This window comes from Aulonocara sp. 'chitande type north' Nkhata Bay, linkage group LG22, assembly GCF_057382095.1.
Source record: "Aulonocara sp. 'chitande type north' Nkhata Bay isolate Kocher_YH1m ecotype deep benthic linkage group LG22, A_spYH_male_GT1.1, whole genome shotgun sequence".
Classification (NCBI taxonomy): Eukaryota; Metazoa; Chordata; class Actinopteri; order Cichliformes; family Cichlidae; genus Aulonocara; species Aulonocara sp. 'chitande type north' Nkhata Bay.
This window is the reverse complement of record NC_141364.1, coordinates 9,729,315-9,744,694: the sequence shown is the minus strand read 5'-3', so window position 1 is coordinate 9,744,694 and position 15,380 is coordinate 9,729,315. Positions and strand designations below refer to the sequence as shown.

The following is a 15,380-nucleotide window of genomic DNA, read 5'->3' as shown; positions in this document are numbered from 1 at the left end:
TTTTACCCATGAACAGTTTTATTCATAACATTGTTATACAAGACAACGTAAAAAGAAGAAAAAAACAAAATAAAACAAAATCCATGAATTACATAAATGCAAAATTCAATCCATTTGAAATTACCAAATAACATTTCATTGGTAATAAAACAAAAAGCCCAGTATTACATCGAAATCCTCAAGGCAGCTTAACAGATGTTCTTCCTGTGTAAACAGAAGAGTTTAATAAAGCTGATGCTGGGTAGCAGCATGGTTAGTAAAATTACATTAACTGCATATCAAAGACGCAAAATCATTACTTTAAGGACTTAGAAATAAAATTCCTTGTTCACTGATTAGTGACTGTCAGGCATGTATCGTTCCCTTAAGATAACATCCCAAATGTCAAGTAAACTTAAATCTAAAGAAAACTTTCCATCCATCCATTTCTTCCGCTTATCCAGGGCCAGGTTGCAGAGGCAGCAGCCTAAGCAGAGAAGCCCAGACCTCCCTCTCCCCAGCTGCCGCCTCCATCTTGCCCAGGAGAACACCAAGGTGTTCCCAGTTCAGCCGAGAGATCAAGAACTGAATGGATCTGACTGCAAAAAGTTACTTCGTTATAAATTCTACCATTTTCATGAGGAGCTTAACAGAAAATCATAAGCTGTTTTAAAAAAATCTATTCCTGGCATAAAAAGGAGGTAGCAACACATCTGAATATAAAATAAAACATTAATGCTGCCTTTCTACATTGAAAGAATGTAGTTAGTGAATCATTCGGTTCAGCATCAGTACATGAGGACGAACAAGTTAGCTGTTGTGTCTGAGTGCAAATAACCTTTCACGTGATAGCTGAGATGGGAAAAGTCCATCAGCAGCTCCTCTGCTGCGATAAACAACCTGACCTACAAAGGTTCATTATAAAAAGCACAAAGCACTTTAAAGGTTTTACAGCATCATATGCATTTTACATCCCCCATGGCCAATCCTGCAACACAATGCTCCCATTATTTGGGAATGTTTTTACTTCCACAGACTTGAGACCTCTGAATCAGGAGAGGCTGCCTCATGTGAGACATGATCCTCAAGAAGAAGTAGCTGCAAGAAATACACAATACATCTCTCAGGAACCACAAAAACAGAATTCATTTGGCCATTTCCCATGGGGCAGGAACGAGAGGCGTGTGTGCTTACAGAAAAACTGCACTCATCTCACTCCTGCTAACTGCATTCTTGGACACATTCTTGGCCTCTGGTAAACACGTTGTAGATGTTGACCAGAGGAAACATGACGAGAGCTCCGATAAGAGAGCCGGCTTGGATGGAGATGCCGCACCACAGCAGGGCGGCGTGACCCGCCTCGTGAAGCAACGTACCAATCACCACCTTCAGATAGGAAAAGGCACCAGTGAAAAAAATCCAGGAGATGACCTGTAGGGGGCACAAATGGGCAGGTGAAATCAGTGAAGGATATTATTTAAAAACAGAAGAAAATGTGATGAGACTGAAGGAGTGTGGGCCTCTAAAGATCTGTTGTAACTCATGTGGACTCCTGTCTACAATTCTCACTGCTTATGAAGGCATTTGGATTCATTTTCAGAGGTAAAGTTATACCAATGTACTGTTTTGCTTCATAAAGTACACTGACTGAGGAACTGGGTGCGCGTGAGTGTAATTTACACTCCTATAATCACCGATCGGCATATCGCAACCTGCTCCAGGTATCGTTACTGAGCAAGCAACAAGATTTCACTGATTGTGAGGTTTTATGACACTAACACAGCTAGCAGGCTATATTTAAAGCTCACTATAAAGATGGGCTATTATTCTCAGGAAGCTGTCATTAGTAGACTTCTTAATCATGATTATTAAAGGTCAGAAAAGTATTCAGTACAAGTTCAGGGGTAAAATTTAAAACAATTTTTATACAAGATGCATCACAGCAAAAAATGTGATGACTATATATAGGAAAAATGTTTAAATAAATAAAAACATGCAGAAATGTTAAATATGAAGTGAAAAAAAATCTCTTGGGATTTTTGATTCTTAAACACAAAGACAACTGATCATCCAGTACTAAATAATGCAGGTCTGCAACCAAAAAACTGCATAGGATATGTTGACTGTTTCTTATAGATTTTCACTGAAACCGTGAAAAATCTCTTTAAAATTCCATCACGTCAGTTTTTTAGTTTAATTACCGGTACGTGTACAATTTCCCTTTTCAAACTGAAATCTGGTGTCTTATACTTGAGTCAGAAAAACATATCCAATAATGATTTCTTACAGTAATTTAATATTTCTAAGCGTGAGACTCGAGAGAAATACAAATAGAAAATGTGAGGAATTGAGGGGGAGGGTAGGGTGGGTTTGGCGGTGTGAGGAGCTCAGATGATCACATCCCAACAGGTTTATTTTGTTCATAGTGAAAGGTAAGAAATCTCAGAAAAAGTATGCATGGTTCATTTTAATAAAATATTGATTTTTTTTTCATCGCTGTTGTGCTTTTTTTTAATGTAAACTCCTCATGTTTTGCAAAACTGTACATGATAGAGGGAAGTGGAAATCATTTTTGGATTCAGCAGCATAACAAACATAAAATTTAACAAAAATATCCCATGAAGCTGAATTTTTTTTTTTGCAGACCTGCATAATCAAAGGCTCTATGAAGGCACTCTTTAACCTTAAAATTTCTAGTTCCTAGTTTGCTCTGATTTGGCGCATTGTACATTCACCTAAAAGCGAAAAGATCCTCAGGGAGGAGACACAAATCCCTTTGAGGGTCGAACCAGGAAGGGCTTAATGAGATTCCCTAAAATTACTAGTTTAAATTTGGGAATTCGTTTTCTTTCTTTATATAAAATCAGCTTTATTTTTATTTATCATGCCCATTTAGAAATGTATCCATTGTTGTTATACTATAGATGTTAACTAATTTTATTTAAACATTAAGCTTAAAAATAGTAATTTTGATTCATTTATTTGTTTAAATAAATAAATCAAATTGCTCATGTTTACAGCTCCTAACTGAGAACCACAGGCTACGTAAGGAGCTAAGATGGCCACCACTTCCAGAGGATCATTCCCTTCCCCATCACCCATCCAACATTTGTTGCCTCTATAAACAGCTTTGTTTGCTTGTTATTTCTGGCCTTGGCTTACAGACCAGATTATTTCTGCTGAAATAATAAACACAACATCTACTCTTTGTTCAAAGTTGTTTTTGTGGCTGCGTACGACATTTTCAGGATGTGTCTCAGCCTCCTTGACGGGATGTAACACCCCAGCCCAGAAATATATGAACCCACTCACCACTAAAGCCACACCAGCATGGCTTCCTAGGAGCGGCGGGCAGGGGCTGAGGGCCGCTAACGCCATGAGATAAGCAGCAAATACACCACCCACCAAAGCCAAAAATCCCAGAGGTGTAGAGGATCTGGAAAAGACAAGTTTTCATGAGAAGAAGTCCAAATATAACAATGAAATCTCACAAATAAGTCTTTATTTCTATGTTCTCACCTGAGGACAACGAACATGGCCAGAAAACACGCTACGGGATTCGCTATGTTTCCAAGGACCACAGAGAGGTGGAAGGTCATGGTGCCATAGGGCAGGCAGGAGAAGCTCTGCACAGATGGGAGGACTCCATTGGTGAGGGCGTTGGAGATGGCGAGCAGCACAAGCAGGAAGATGTTTCGTGGTGTCCAAAATGTCTGAGCCGGTGGCTGCTCCTCCACCCGCACCTGCACCTGCTCCTCAGACACTGGCGTCCCTCCGTTGTACAGCCGGTGCGTCTCTTCTTCATCCTTTGCTGCTGCACCACTGTCAGACTCCTGCGGTGGCGGTGGCTGTGAACCCTGCGTTGACTCTGACGGTCTTCGCGTCAAAGCCAGGAAACTCAGAGCAGAGATTGAGAGCATCACAAACAAGAACCAGAAGAAATTCTGGGCGGGAAAGTTCTCTTTCAAATACTCTGGTTGCACTGTGCCGTTCACAGTTTTACACTCCAGCTTGCCAACACCTTGTCCCAACGCCACAATACAAGGGAACAAGGCGCTGAAACCCTGACCAATGAAGAAAGTACGGATATACTGAGGTGGGTACCGGAACATGAAAGGCAGAAAGGTCACGTTGGACGTACAGCAAACAATCGATAACACGAAAGTCAAGACCAGGAACGGTACGGATCTCTGCTCTCCTGCCACCATGACAGTGTGGCACCAGAAGACGGCCAGAAAAGCGGACGCCACCACTGCCAGTATCTGGATGCAGTGGATGGCGAGGCGTTCGTTTAAGCGCCCAGGCGCACAGTGGTGTGTGATGGTCACTGCTATTGGTCCCAGGTTCCCAAATGCTATAAGCACTGAGAGGTAAGCAGGCAGGTTCCAGCCTAAAAGAGAAGCAAAACAAACAAGTTAAAGTAATAAGATCTCAATAAGAACACATTTTTACAATTTTGTTTAATAAATGTGTTTTGATTCTTTCGAATTCATATTTGTGTTCTTTTTAAAAAAAATAAGGATACCACATTATTCTGCTGATCTTAAGGTGCTTTTCCAAAACAATTTTGTGCATGTATGTTTCTATTAAACGATGCTAATCTGTTTTTATTGCATCAAGAGTTATTTTGTTATAGAGTGATGCTGCGACCTACTCCCTGAGTTCACAGTAAGTTCAATATTGTGAGTTTGCTGCCCTCATCAGGCAGTAAACTCTTATCCTTTGGATAACCACAAAGACATTAAATGGATATAAGCAAGAAACCTCTGACCAGTGAAAGTGTAAGTAAGCTGGATATGAGCCAGTCTGACAGAATATTAGCCATTTTCAAACATAAACTGCAACACAGGAAATTTTTAGTTTGTGTTTTTTTGTGTGTTTTCTCAGATTGGCCCTAATATGTGTCAAACAGAGGAATGCATTTAGTGAAAATTTTAGTTGTAGATTTGAGTTTTAGATCAAGATGACACTTAGCCTGTAATAAAGTTTAGTTATATCTAACATGCAGCTGTGTAACATTTATTGAAAACCACGGTTATGTTCATACCTCAGTTTTGACTTTGAGTGGATGAATAATTTAAAAAAATAGCTTAAAAACTAAAACAAACATACACCTGGTCTCTTGATCATGACTGGGTCATAACACCCCTACAAATATGTGATGAACCCACTGAAGTTTTCTCATAAATATCATCCCATGATGAAGCACTTAATTCTGACAGTATATCGTTGGGCTATTATACTGATATTATACATTCACCAATCACTTCAATTGGTACACCATGCAAGTACTGGGTTGGATCCCTTACCGCCCTTAGAATTCATGCATGCTGGAAACATTTCTCAGAGTTTTGGTCCATATTGACATGATAGGATCACACAGATAATGCAGATTTGTCAGCTGCACATCCACGATGAGAATCTCCACCACATCCCAGATGAACTCTATTGCACTGGGATCTGGTGACTGGAGGCCATTAGTGTACAGTGAACTCACTGTCATGTTCAAGTAACCAGTTTGAGATTATTTGAGCACTGTGACATGACACATGACTCATCAGAAGATGGGTAGACTGTGGTCCTAAAGTGATGGACACGGTGAGCAGCAGTACTCAGACTGTGGCATTTAAATGATTCTCAGTTGGTACTAAGAGACCCAAACTTTGCCAAGTAAATATCCCTAACCTTATTACACCAGCAGCCTCATTGATGCAAGGCAGAATGGATCCATGCTTTCATGTTTTTACGCCTAATTGAGACCCTGTCATCTAAATTTTGCAGCAGAAATTGAGACTCATCAGATGAAGAAACATTTTCCAATCTTCTGCTGTCCAGTTTTGGGGTTTTTTTTTAGCCTGTGTGAACTGTAGACTAAGTTTCCTGTTCTTAGACAACAGGACTGTGATCCAATGTTGTTTTGGCTGCTAAGGTTTCAAGTTTGTGCAGCTGCTGAGCTACACAGTGGACAGCTTTTCACTTTTAAATAATTTTCTGGAAACTCCAGAGATGTTCATGGGGAAACTTCCAGTAGATAAGCAGTTTCAATTCAGTGACACCAACAAAGGCACTTAAATCATCTTTTTTCCTTCCATTGTGATTCTCAGTTTGAACTTCAACATCATTTTTGCCATGTTTACATACCTGAATCCAATGAGTTGTTGCTACGTGACTGACAGCTGAACAGGTGTACCTAACAAAGTAACCACTGAGTGTACATAGGTAAATGAGTAAATCTATAGGAAGCATTTGGTTTGCACCAGGCAATGTGGAAAAATAGTAAAGTATGCAAAATTGAAGTAATAAGTAAACAAACATCTAAATATGTACAGCGTGGCTATAGAAAAACAATGGAATAATAAAGGTTACCTTTCAGTCTATCATTATTTTATCATTTACGACAAAGGTATAAAGAAGCAATTTGCTTAAAACATAGTTAAAATGTAAACTGGTATCATCTGTTATAGTTAATTTTCAATTTTGGTGGTGAAAAGTTCCAAAACAAATGAAATTATAGAGACCATGGAGTAAATGTTGGGCTTCAGAAATAATATTGTAAATATATAACACTGAAGCATTTCAGTGTTAATGCAGGAGTTATAACTACATAACATCGGATATAACAGCCTATAAACTATACTGCAGATAATGATGACAGGTTTAGCAGTTTAGTATGTAAAGTCTAAACCTGCACATTAACAACAGCTCAGGAACTAAGTAAGAGCGCCATCTCTTAAAAAACTCGAAAACACAACTACATTTGAACGCTACACCTAACCAATTTTGAATGCATAGACTGATAATGTAACAATAAGGTGGAGCTAGCTGTTATTGTCCACCACCGCCTCCAGAGCCTATATAATAAAACCAATGAACTCAAATAATGTGGAAACACTGTGATACACGCTATGGATTAGTAGGGGAAAGGTCAAAGCGGGGAAGCGTGGGGTTGTTGGAGCTTCCTACAACCTACCTTCGGGCAGCACGCCGACAATCACCGGGAGCTCGACCCACAGACTGTTGACAGAAATCCAGGAACCCATGGCGAACAGAGCCATGAGCCCGTGGCTCACCGCGGCACTGCTCCACCACCCACCGGACATGGTCGCGCTTAGTCCGGCTAATTCAACAGAGAAACGCTAATAAAACGCTTGCCTCAGCTTGTGTCCAGCGTGTTCCTCCATACCTCCCTATCAGGGACTCGAAACAGAGGACGCTTACGCTTACGCTTCGGCTGCCTTCGAAACTGTTCGGAACTTTAATAATCGGTTTCAATTTTTTTATTTCGGCTTTTATGTGCTTCAATTTTGCATTTTTTCTACTTAAGCAAAGCACACATTCCACACTAGGTTCGCTGCAAAGTTGTATCGTGAATTGTAAAGGTGGTTTATGACCTCCAAGTCATTTTTAATTACCGCTCTCTGGTATGCTGCCATTTCCTACAGCACCGCGGGTTTTCCCTATTCTTACAGTGGTTCTCTGACACATACAAGCTCCAAATTTTTTAAAGCAGCGTATAATATAACACGTTTGGACATTAACTCTGTTGGAGCGTTTTCATACTCGATAAGGAATTCTAGACATTCCGACAACCGTGAAGGCACCATCTGCCTTGGAGTTCTCTCGTTTGCGATCCAGCGGGCAACTCACAGACGGCTCATTGTAAACAACTGTTACCTTTAAAATAATTAAAGGGGGGGGGGGGGGGGGGTTGCTTGTTTTTTTGTTTTTGTGGGAAGTTAACACTGATTGTTGCTTAAATTGCGACACTATCGCCCTCTACTTTAACAGCTAATTAGATTCATTTCAGCCAAACAATGGGCTTTGCTGCTCTTCTCTAGCATTTTAATAATTAAAAAAAAAAAGAGAGAAGATCCCAATACTATGACTTTCGATACAGCAATCCCACTGCCACCCTATTTTTGTTTTTTACCTTTGTGTGGTGTTTATTTAGCTTTAAATAATTTAGATTTATTTAACCCTTTATGTTGTTTTGTGTTCTGAGTTTAAGGTTAAAACAATAAACACAATGATTTTCTTTATAGTGAATTCAGAAAATGGATCCAGCAGACCCAAACAATACACAAGGGTTAAAGGACAAGGCGGCGCAAGAGTTTATGATCATGAACTCGTTGACATGATTAACTCAGCTCAACTTGACACGACTAACTGTCGCTGATTAACTCACTCACACTGAGGCTTGTGATACAAACACAAATGCCCTTCAGATCTGACAAACACGAGGTCACCAACAACAACATCCAGACATTTTGTCGTTTGGTTGATAAATTAAGTAAAATAATTTGACAGTGGTCAATTTCACATCTTTTATGTAAGGATTAGTTACAAACTCATCGACATTATCGCAAAAAAAAAAAAAAAACTTATAAAAATATCCAGTCTTTCCAACTAATGGCATGTACAAAATAATACATTATGTGATAAGTGTGTTTTTGCTTAGTCCGAAGCCATGCAGTCACATGAGGAAGTCACATGATAAGATTTCATCCTCTTGACCTCTTCTCTAGATATCATACAGTTAAAGCACTCATGTGCCGCTGCTGCTTTGACTCGGACCGGTCGCAGCTTCCGTCGTGTCCTGGAGCACCGGCTTCTTTTTGGTCCTTCTAGGCGCCAAAACGATAGAGTAGCCAGGCTTTACGCGCGGAAGTGCAAGCTTCAGCTTCAGTGCCATTTGTGTGCTGTTGTGGAAAACCATATCCAGGTGAGAGTTTGTGTTGTTCAGAATCATTTTCTGATACACGATCTCGCAGCGCAGCCCCTCCCGTTTCTCAGCTCGGGATTTTCCATCGAAACGCAGCATCATTTTATCGACATCCTGCTGAGTTTTGCATGGCCCTCCGTTTCTATTCACTTGAGCTATTATGTAATCCCTGTCCATGTTCTCCTCTATCTCCTCGTACACCTTTATTGCCTTTTCTATTTTGCTGGCATAACCTTTTCTCATCTGTGGACTGCGGGTTTCTTTTGAGGTCCTCCTTCTAACTTCCAAAATGGAAAAGTCAGAGTCGTCAGAGCTCTCATCAGATGAAGCAGATTGGTATTTGTCTTCTTGGGAGCTGCCTGATGACAAGTTCTCATCTACAGAGTACTTTGTTGACTTCTCAGGCCTTTTCCTCTTGTAGGGGTATGTGTGGCCAAAGGGGTACTCCGCCATCAAAACAGAGAATGTGCAACTGACCAACTGCAAGCTCAAATTGGTGGAAGGAATTTGGGAAAATTTTCCTCCTGGCAGAAAATCCTTGAGGTGTTCTTCAGTGACTGAAGCAATCACCTTTATCGTCCTCTTCAAGCAAGCTCTGATCAGATCTCGATTCGTGTGCCACTGCCCACAGTAGTGAAACACTCCGTCAAAGGTTTTCTCTTGCAGTGGGTACTGCAGAAAGACATCCGTAGCCTCCTCTGGTTCCAGCAGAGTTGAAGGATCTTTGGACCAATCGAGAAATTTTTGGTAGAGATAGAGTAAGTACTGGCTGTAGAGAGCGTACTCTCCTCCACTCTTCAGAAGCTGCCAGTAAGGACCGAGGATTTTGCAGTACACAATTGCCAGAACACATACGAGGCTCTGAATCACAGTGTCGTTCGCATCTGCGGCAACACTCTCCAGAATAATGTTCGGGCATTTATCATTGTTCAGCGACAGCAAATCTGAGAAGAAGAGAGCGATCTCTTTGTGGTGGTGGATAAGACCCGCAGCAGCTTCAAAGTAGGTGTTGAATCTGTTTGAGTGATTTACCGCCAGTCTGGAGGGATTATTCTTTTCCTCACAGAAAGCCACCCAGTACTTCCTGTAGTTTTTCTTCTCGGGGGTGCGAGGGCTCAGGATATCACAAGCCATGTGAATATACCGTGAGGTGGCGCTTTCTGGAAAATTGACAAAGTTCTTGAATTTAGGGAGCTTATCACGGCCTAGTTTCTCTCCCGCTGACTCAATGATCTCCTTTTCAAAGTCAAATATGTGCTGTTCCACTACATCGTGAACATCAACGAGGAAATTGGCATTGTAGTTTAGAAACATGACAGGAGAGACAAGGGAAATGTGTTCATGCATTGCCTCGAGCTTCTTCTCAAACACTGCCATAGCTGGATTGTCTTTGAATGTCAGAGCGTACTGATTTTTAAGGAGATCCAGGGAAACCTGCTTGCACACTTCTGTTTTCCCACTGTACACACTGGACAGTTTATGGACAGTCAGCATTGCGATGTCAAGAACAGTCATAGACTCTGCTGTGTTACCCGAGGTTTCGTCTCCACTGTTGGAAACATCCATATCCTCATAATTTCTATGTACAGCAGCATGATCGTTTTGTCCTCGTATTTCATCTCTGTCCATCTCAGGCTCCTCACTTTCCATGATTTCAAAAATCTCGTCTTCCTCTTTGATTATAACTTTTTCATAATATATGCTCTCATCTCTTCTCATGCGTTTCTTTACAATAAGCTTTGGCTCTTTTATCTGAACCAGTTCAAACGGACTTTGAAGCATATTTTCAACCAATGCATTCCTCCTGTTACTTCTTGTTTCTGAATTGCAGCAAAACGCCTTTAACTTTTTTATTTTGGCTTTGAGGACTTGATATGCCCTTTGAACATTGCCATTCTTACAGTACTGTGAGTTGAAGTTTCTAAGCCAACTTACTAGAACAATTGGGGAAATTTTCTCCCTGCTCACAAAGTTGCTTAGTTCAAGAATCAAGCCGTTTGTGACTTCGATCGACTTTGCCCGATCTGAAAAATCTCTCATTTCCAAAAGATCTTGCCGCTCGACTCCAATGCTATCACATATTGGTCCAACAAAATTAAAATTGACATCTGATTCCAGGAAGACCAGCCTTGCATCATATCCAAGACTCAGTGTTGTGGCAATGCCTCTTCCAATCAAACGGCGAAAATCTGCTGACTGATGTGCGGGGAAGATCCTCTTGAGCCAATCCACAATGGCGATCCACGGAAAATTATTGTCCTCTCTCAAAAGTCCTACTTGGATCATAAATCTGTTCTTGCAGGGGCCCTTTTCAAGCTCTAATTCTTCTCCTGATTGAGGACCAATGAAGTCCGCAACGAGCTTCCAGTAGTATTCATCTCCTGAAAAATAGAAATCAAAGTAATCAGAAATGTAAACCTTTACGAAGAGGTAAGGCTTTTTAAATGAACTGGTATTAGGTAGGGCTGCACGATTTTGCATAAAATGAGAATCACGATTTTTTGGCTTAGAATTGAGATCACGATTCTCTCACGATTTTCTTTTCCAGTATAAATATTTATTGCACTTATTAACTGCACATCAACTTCGTAACAGTTGAGACTGAACATAAAAACAATAAATAAACATAAAAACAACAAATGTCTCACGTTTTGTTGTTGCTGCAAAATGTTGTACTGCTTGAAATTCCGTCTCCACCGTTGCTCGACGCTGCGTGTATAGAGCAGGTAGTGCAACAATAGAAAAATAGTTGCGGGACAGCACTGTGTAGCGTTTGTCTAGGGTGTTGATCATTTTCCTAAATCCCTCGTTTTGCACAGTGTTGATGGGAGCCATATCTTTGGTCAGGTGATAAGTGATAGCCTCTGTAATTTCTTTGTGCCTGCGGGAGTTCGACGGGTATAGGGAAGCGCTGTATAAGGTTCCCGTTATTGATGTTTGGGTGGTTGACCGGGACGGATTTTCTCCTGTCACTTTCTCGTCATCCCTGACGTGCTCGCCGTTGTTTTTTTCCCTGCTAATTTTAGCATCACACGGCACAGCTTCTGTATCACGTGGTATAAGGCTCCGCCCTTGTCATTTGTTGAGCAGGAAGAGTGAGCGCTTGTTTTCATACAGATTACGTCCCGGATCAAAATGAGGTACAATCGTCGTCGTCATCTTTTTTTTTTTTTTTTAATCGTTGTCATTTGGAAATGAGATCGCACATAAGTATGAATCGAGATCGCGATTTTCTAACGATTAATCGTGCAGCCCTAGTATTAGGCACAGTCACTATGTGAAGGTTTATCAGCAAAAGTGACTTAAATACAAGCTTTACTAAGTAGCTGTTTACTTGCAATGCATTCAGACTTACTTAGATTGGCTTCAGTCACAGCTGCTTTCCCACAAAGAGAAAAATCTTGACCATCCTCCATTGTATGCTGTTTTAAAAGAGACAGAGATGAAATTCTTCAGTCCTCAGTCTACAGAAGACGATGCTTTCAAGACAAAAACTGGATGGATAATGCATGACAAATCAGCATGATTAAGATCTGACAGACCAAACAAAATAACAGTGGACGAGAACGTTTCCCTGCTTTTACAATGACAAATTTGTCCTAAATTTGTATGAAGATGAATGACTGAAACTAAACAGTTAAAACTGTAGCTGATATTTCAAAATGTTATGATCTTAATAATAATTATTTACGTTTTTCTTGCACATTTTTTATCTTCCCCTACTAAAACCCATAAAGAGTAATAGTTCTAATACATCACAGTGAGAAAAAGTGCATCATGGCACAAACAACAAGTAACAACCATTTCCTTATCGCATCATGTCGTTTTATTTTATGTTTTGTATTTTCATAAAATGTCTTGGATCCAGGCCATGTCAAATTTCTCTGAAAAAAATCACATTAGTGTTAAAAATTTCAGGTCCCTACTGTCATTAGTTTTCATCTTTTCAGAGGGAATTTGAAATTTCACTATCTGGAAAACTACTTGAGCACGGCCCTTCGAATATTTAGGGTACTATGGCTCAACACCACTACCATCATCCATTAAAATGCTTTTTTCAGAAAACTATTATTTCAGAATGGACCTGAAATTTGACATAACTCTAATAAAGATGAAAATATTTGGCCTGAGTTTTTTCAGACAAATGTGAGACTTTGCTTTAAGCATCTGCAAAGAAACAACACTGACACTCTGTATTCCCTAAAAAAGAAAACAAGTTGTTTATATCTTATTCTCATTATAATAAAATTTTATGTTACTAAATTGAATCTTTTCAGTTAATCAATCAGACTTATTACTAACAATCTGACTTTCAAACAAAACACATTAAATTCTTTGTTTTTACAAAATTACATTTTCACACAGAGAAACAGTTTACTTTTCACTTGTAAGAATTGCATATATCAGCAACTACATTTCTAATATGTCTGTATTTTATCAAGCATATGCCCAGTTCATTTGTTCATCTGTGATTCAACCCCCCCCCCCAATCTCTTTGTGTGTTGTCTCAACCAGACTTTCCTGTAATTTTTAAAGTGGTTTTCAACACTACCAGGCTTTCTGAAGCTCTTTCAAAGTGTTTCTTTGGACACTGGGAGCATTTTCATCCATTTCTGTACCACCTTCAGAGTATTTTTGTTTTCAAGCCATTTAGCTTAATTATTGAATTATTTGAGTATAAAAACAAACCTAAGTGAAGCGATGACAGCATGTTTATGCATATCAGACTACTTATTAGCAGCCTGTCACAAAACCTTATGTGTTGTCATTTAGTTTTAGTTTGTTTGAGCTTATGAAAAATGACAATGATAGCACAGTCTGACAGACATATAATAGTATTTTTGGATGAACAAGGTGATTCCAAAAGAGCTGTTGTCCAAACATATATGCTGAGATATAGTACATCTCAGCATGGTGTGCGTTGTGTCTTTAATAAATCTGAGGAAGCTGGATCTTGTCAAAACTGATAGAATGCACACAGATTTTTACCACAATGCGATACAATTTGGAAAGCATCTGATTGGCTACAACTTCATTTTTCAGCATGACAATGATCCCTGTCAATGTAGTAAAAGCACACCTGGATAGAAAAGCACACAACTGAACACTATCAGTCACAGGCTGACCTCAACATTACTGAAGCAGTGTGGGATGATATTGGCAGAGAACGGAACAAAGAGCAAGCAACTTCCAAAGAAAACCTTTGAATGCCCTTCAAGAAGCCTGGAGAAGATTTCTTAAAGAAATGACAATAAAGCATGTCTAAAACAATCAAGGCTGCATTGAAGAATATAGATGGTCCTATCAAACATTGACTTTCAAACTTGTTAGAATTGTAGAAACTCAGTTTTTACCTTGTATATTACATTTCCACATATGTTTACATATGTTACAGTGATTTGTTGTACCCATTACCCATTTTTCTAAATATAGCTGGTACTAGTAAAAAATGTAATGTTACAAAACTGTGTGACATATATTCTAACTAGTTAAAATTCCAAAACGACATATTCATAGTTTAATTTTTACTTCTCAAATAACATTTAATGATCTACAGTAAACACTGTTTTCAGGAGCAACTTAAGTGATCATCATAATTATTTTTAACTGATTAAAACTGAATTAAAGAGAACTACAACTAGTCTAAAGTAGGTAACAAACATGTAAATTATAAAATAAAAATATAAAATATAAATGCCTGCAATGGTGTTTGAATACATGTCAGTTATAAGTTTTTGACTAGCTATTAAAGTTATGCAAAGACAAAGTTATTAATAACATGTTGAAAAATAAAAAAGATCTCTGGGTATCTAATTATAGATGTTACTTATCAAAGTGAATTTCTAAAAAGTTGGTCTGTAATTATAACTAGTCAAAATATAGATGAATAAATAAAATTACCATATCTATGGCTGTTAAATACTACAGGGGTGCATGTCATAGCAGATCAAAAGTACAAAACAACAACTAAACATTCTGCAGAAATAATATATTTAAGTGCACTTGTATGACGAACATGTATATCACATACTAATTTATCTTGTGAGAGGGGCTAAGCTATGTAAAGAATCCTTATTGGATACTATGTGTGTTTTATTATCAGTAAACATGCATAATTAATCCCTAACATGTATAAATACATCGAAATATGTGACTATTCCTGTGATTTAATGGCGTTATAAGCAGGTTTTTCGGAAAAAAAGGATTGTAGCTACATCTCTAAGTGAATGCTAATGCTGGACTAAATCTACATGCTAATGCTAGCCTTCTGAGCAACATGCTACTATTAGCACCTACTTTACTAGCACAAAACTAAGCATGCAAAAGTGCAATAATCCGTGATTAATACCTGAGCAGAAAGATGTGCTGGGTTCTGTAGCGTTCCCAAATAATTTGAACTGTATGCGCTGTAAATCTATGATTTAGTAGTACAAGTTCTTACCCAGAAACAAAAATACCAGGCGCCTGGGACACGCTCCCTCTCAGAATACACCATGAAGGGGTGGAGACCGTGCGCTGCAACGATTGGCTGGTTTTACAGAAGGCGGGCATTTGTCGAGGTCTCAACGAATCATTGCTGCGAAACGGCCGTGAAGCCCCACAGAAGAAGAAACTGGGAACGACAGATTTTCAACTTTAACTGTGTTGTTGGTTAACGTGTTATCCTATAGGATGTTAG

The 15,380-nt window shown here is 39.2% G+C and overlaps 2 protein-coding genes across 4 annotated transcripts; both read right to left on the bottom strand.

Annotated features, from left to right (window-relative positions):
• Positions 1 to 7,193, bottom strand: LOC147303506 (solute carrier family 52, riboflavin transporter, member 2-like). 2 transcript variants are annotated; one of them, XM_086280667.1, is made up of 5 exons: positions 6,950 to 7,193; positions 3,499 to 4,369; positions 3,292 to 3,415; positions 1,174 to 1,410; positions 1 to 1,077 (listed from the first exon to the last, which is right to left on the bottom strand). In XM_086280667.1, exons 1-4 carry the CDS (start codon positions 7,077 to 7,079, stop codon positions 1,201 to 1,203), a joined length of 1,335 nt encoding a protein of 444 aa, XP_086136793.1. In that variant the 5' UTR covers positions 7,080 to 7,193; the 3' UTR covers positions 1 to 1,077; positions 1,174 to 1,200. The 2 variants fall into 2 exon arrangements, with proteins under 2 accessions (XP_086136793.1, XP_086136792.1); XM_086280666.1 differs by having other exon boundaries at positions 1 to 1,410.
• A 545-nt stretch (positions 7,194 to 7,738) lies between these two features.
• On the bottom strand, positions 7,739 to 15,197 carry LOC147303505 (uncharacterized). 2 transcript variants are annotated; one of them, XM_086281029.1, is made up of 3 exons: positions 15,144 to 15,197; positions 12,057 to 12,123; positions 7,739 to 11,082 (listed from the first exon to the last, which is right to left on the bottom strand). In XM_086281029.1, the coding sequence occupies exons 1-3, from the start codon at positions 15,195 to 15,197 to the stop codon at positions 8,525 to 8,527; spliced, it is 2,679 nt and encodes an 892-aa protein (XP_086137155.1). In that variant the 3' UTR covers positions 7,739 to 8,524. The 2 variants fall into 2 exon arrangements, with proteins under 2 accessions (XP_086137155.1, XP_086137156.1); XM_086281030.1 differs by having other exon boundaries at positions 15,051 to 15,178.
• Positions 15,198 to 15,380: the final 183 nt, after the last annotated feature.